Below are 3166 nucleotides of genomic sequence, written 5' to 3'. Positions count from 1 at the left end.
TGATCTTATTTGATTTAGTAGAAGATTTGGTCTTGTACTTAAGAGACACTTTATCCATTGGTTAATCCCTAAAGATGTGTATAAGTAAGACATAAAAGATCATAACCTTATATCTCACACACACTCAAACACACACCATCTTTCTCCTTCCCTTCTTCCCCCTCTCGACCGAACACCATCAACCATACCACCACCATTGTCAAGCTTTGATCATACATTTCAAGTTCATCACAAGGTGCAAGAAGGTGTATAAAGAAGCTTGGAGCTCTTGGAGATTGAAGGACCTCCTCCACTTGCTATTATCCACCACATTTGTCACCTTCATCTTCTTGTGTTCATCCCTAGCCCTTGTGCTAGTAGTAAGCTTCTTGTCACTTGATTTTACTTCATATTTAGTTGGTTAAAAGATGATATGTGATGATAATCATGAAGAACACTAAAGAACATAATCAAGAAACATGAACATAAGCTTGATACATGAAGTAATCTTGATTAAACTAAGTTGTTTATGTTATGAATGCTTGTTGATCATTGATTTGTTTGTAAAGATGATGTTGATCATCATAGCATCTTGCTAAATCATGATTAGAAATATAGTTTAGCAAGATGAGAAATGTAAGAAGTTGTAGGATGAAAGATCATCCACCCCTAAATCATGAACTTGAAAAGAATACTTGATTTCTTGAAAAATAATAATCAAAGGGAGTTAATAATCATATTGATCTAAGATTTATGAACGGTTTTCCAAAAAGAACCAAGTTCAAAATATGATTTTTAGTAGATCTTGGTTCTTACTTAAACATACATTATTTTTGGTGATAAAACAAGTGTAGAAACACTTGTGAAGCAAGAAGATTTCACAAAGAAATGTCTTTGTAAAACATGTTTACAAGTTGTAAACACCTAAATCTTTCAAGAAACTTATAAAGAAGTAAACACATTTTAAAGGGTAACTAACCCTACTAAAACACTACCAAGTTACTACAAGTTTTTATGAAAGTTCAAGTTTATGTTGTTATGTAAATCACATGATTATGGCAAATTGGTAAGAGTAATTTGTTTAGGGTTGATTGTTGATTGTTTGTGATGATTTTAAAAAGAAAATGATATGCTTTGAAAGCATGGACACCTCCATTTTTAGGGGAAACTATGGCAAAATTTTCTAAAAATATAAACATTTAGAAAAATATTTTCAAACAAATATTTACTAGTGTATTATGATCATGAGTTTTCAATATAAACTTTGCCATAATTTTTGTTGCAAAAATACAAATATTGGAGGTTGGTTTTTATAAATAAAAATGGCTAGATATATATTAAACACATGATGTGTGTGATTATTTGTATACTTTGTGTATTAGTTATATTATTTGTATACTTTATTTTAGGTCACCTACATCTCGGGACTTTTTCTAGACCGATTCTGTTTACAGCCCCATGAACTCTGGGGGAAGAAGATGCATATGCCATGGGATGAAATGAAGGAACTTATGCGCAAAAAGTAATGTTCAAGGGCGGAAATTCAAAAGTTGGAAACTGAATTCAGGAATCTCAAGATGGATGGTCCAAAGATTGCTGAATACGTGCAGAGATTTCATGACTTATCTCGTGTCGTTCCTTACATGGTTGATCTGGAGTTCAAGTGCATTTAGCATTTTATTTAGGGATTGGCACCCCCAAATCATGAGCATGGTGACAACATTGAAGCCTACAACAATCACTGAGGCTATTGATCTAAGTGTGGCATTAATTGAAGAGGCAATCAGGTTGAACAAGTTTTTGATCTCTGACCAGAAGAAGAAGGAGAGTCACGTTGAGTCATCCGGTGAGAATAAAAGGAAGTTCTCAAATTTTAAGAAAGGTACCAGCAGTGCTAACAAGAAAAAGGATGTGAACCTACCAGCCGAGGTCAAGACTGGTGCTGAAAACAAAGGAAAGGGATATATGGGCACTCTGATCAAATGTGATGTATGCCAGTACCATCTTGCCGGCCAGTGCAGAGTTAGCAAATGTGAGTCTTGTGGAAAGGTTGGTCATTCGAAGGAGACGTGCTGGGCTGGTACTGGTCGTGGTAATGGTGGTCAGAGAGGTTATAGCAACGGGAATGGAAATGGTAATCGTGGTGGAAATGGGTATGGGAACCACAACCAAGGAGGAAATGGCGGTAATGGAAATCGTGGTGGTTTTGGAAACCATGCCGGTAGTGGAAATCGTGGAGCGAACAACAACTAGGGTGGTAACGGGAATGGAAATGGTCGGGGACCAGGTTGCTTTAACCGTGGAGACGTTGGGCATTTCAATAGAGAGTGCCCAAAGATCAACCAAGCTCAGGGAAGGGTTTTCAACATTGGAGCTAGGGAAGCTCGCCAAGATCCGAACGTAGTCACTGGTACGTTTCCTATCAACCAACGCTTTGCATCTGTACTGTCTTATACTGGTGCCGATTATAGCTTTGTATCCTTAGAATTTAAGAATATGTTTGGGTTGTTAGCTAGTAAGCTAGATATTCCGTACTCGATAGAACTAGCTAATGGAAAGCTAGTAGAAGCGAATGAAGTCATTAGAGGTTGGGTGATAGAACTGGGAGAGCATGAGTTTACGCTTGATCTTCTGCCAGTTGAGTTGGGAAGCTTTGACGTGGTAGTCGGAATGGATTGGTTATCAAGTAACCGAGCAGAGATCGTATGTCACGAGAAGATCATCCGCATTCCAATGGCGAATCGAGAAACGATTGTGGTGCATGGAGATAAGCACGATACGCCCCTAAGGATTATCAGCTGTTTGAAGGCTACGTCGTCTGCGATACGTAAAAAAAGTCGACGGCTCATTCGGAACCAACGTCGAAACATCTCGTCCATGTACACGGGTTCGTCGGCAAAATAATCGGCCACTAGTTTATCGTCGGCGGCTATACATTTAAAAAGAAAAATAAATCAAATTCATTATAAAATTCATTATTAAATTTAAATAAACATACGGTAAACAAAAAATTAAAGTACCTTCTTTGTCTCGGTTTAATTTTGCTCTCCTAGTTTACCATTGGGACGACGCTTCAGAGTTTTCATCCTCCGCCATGAAGATCTGAGCCACGTACATAATCATGTTTTCGAAAAATGCGTTATGCTCGCCCGAAGATGATGAATACCACGTCGGCGAAGAAGATGAA

At 37.7% G+C, this 3166-nt stretch overlaps 1 protein-coding gene across 1 annotated transcript; it reads left to right on the top strand.

Moving 5' to 3' along the window:
* The first annotated feature begins 1689 nt into the window (after positions 1–1689).
* On the top strand, positions 1690–2232 carry LOC110924560 (trihydrophobin-like). Its single transcript, XM_022168556.1, has one exon. The coding sequence runs from the start codon at positions 1690–1692 to the stop codon at positions 2230–2232; it is 543 nt and encodes a 180-aa protein (XP_022024248.1).
* The last annotated feature ends 934 nt before the right edge of the window (positions 2233–3166 follow it).

This window comes from Helianthus annuus, chromosome 17 (genome assembly GCF_002127325.2).
Source record: "Helianthus annuus cultivar XRQ/B chromosome 17, HanXRQr2.0-SUNRISE, whole genome shotgun sequence".
Taxonomy (NCBI): Eukaryota; Viridiplantae; Streptophyta; class Magnoliopsida; order Asterales; family Asteraceae; genus Helianthus; species Helianthus annuus.
This window is presented reverse-complemented; position numbering and strand designations above follow the sequence as displayed.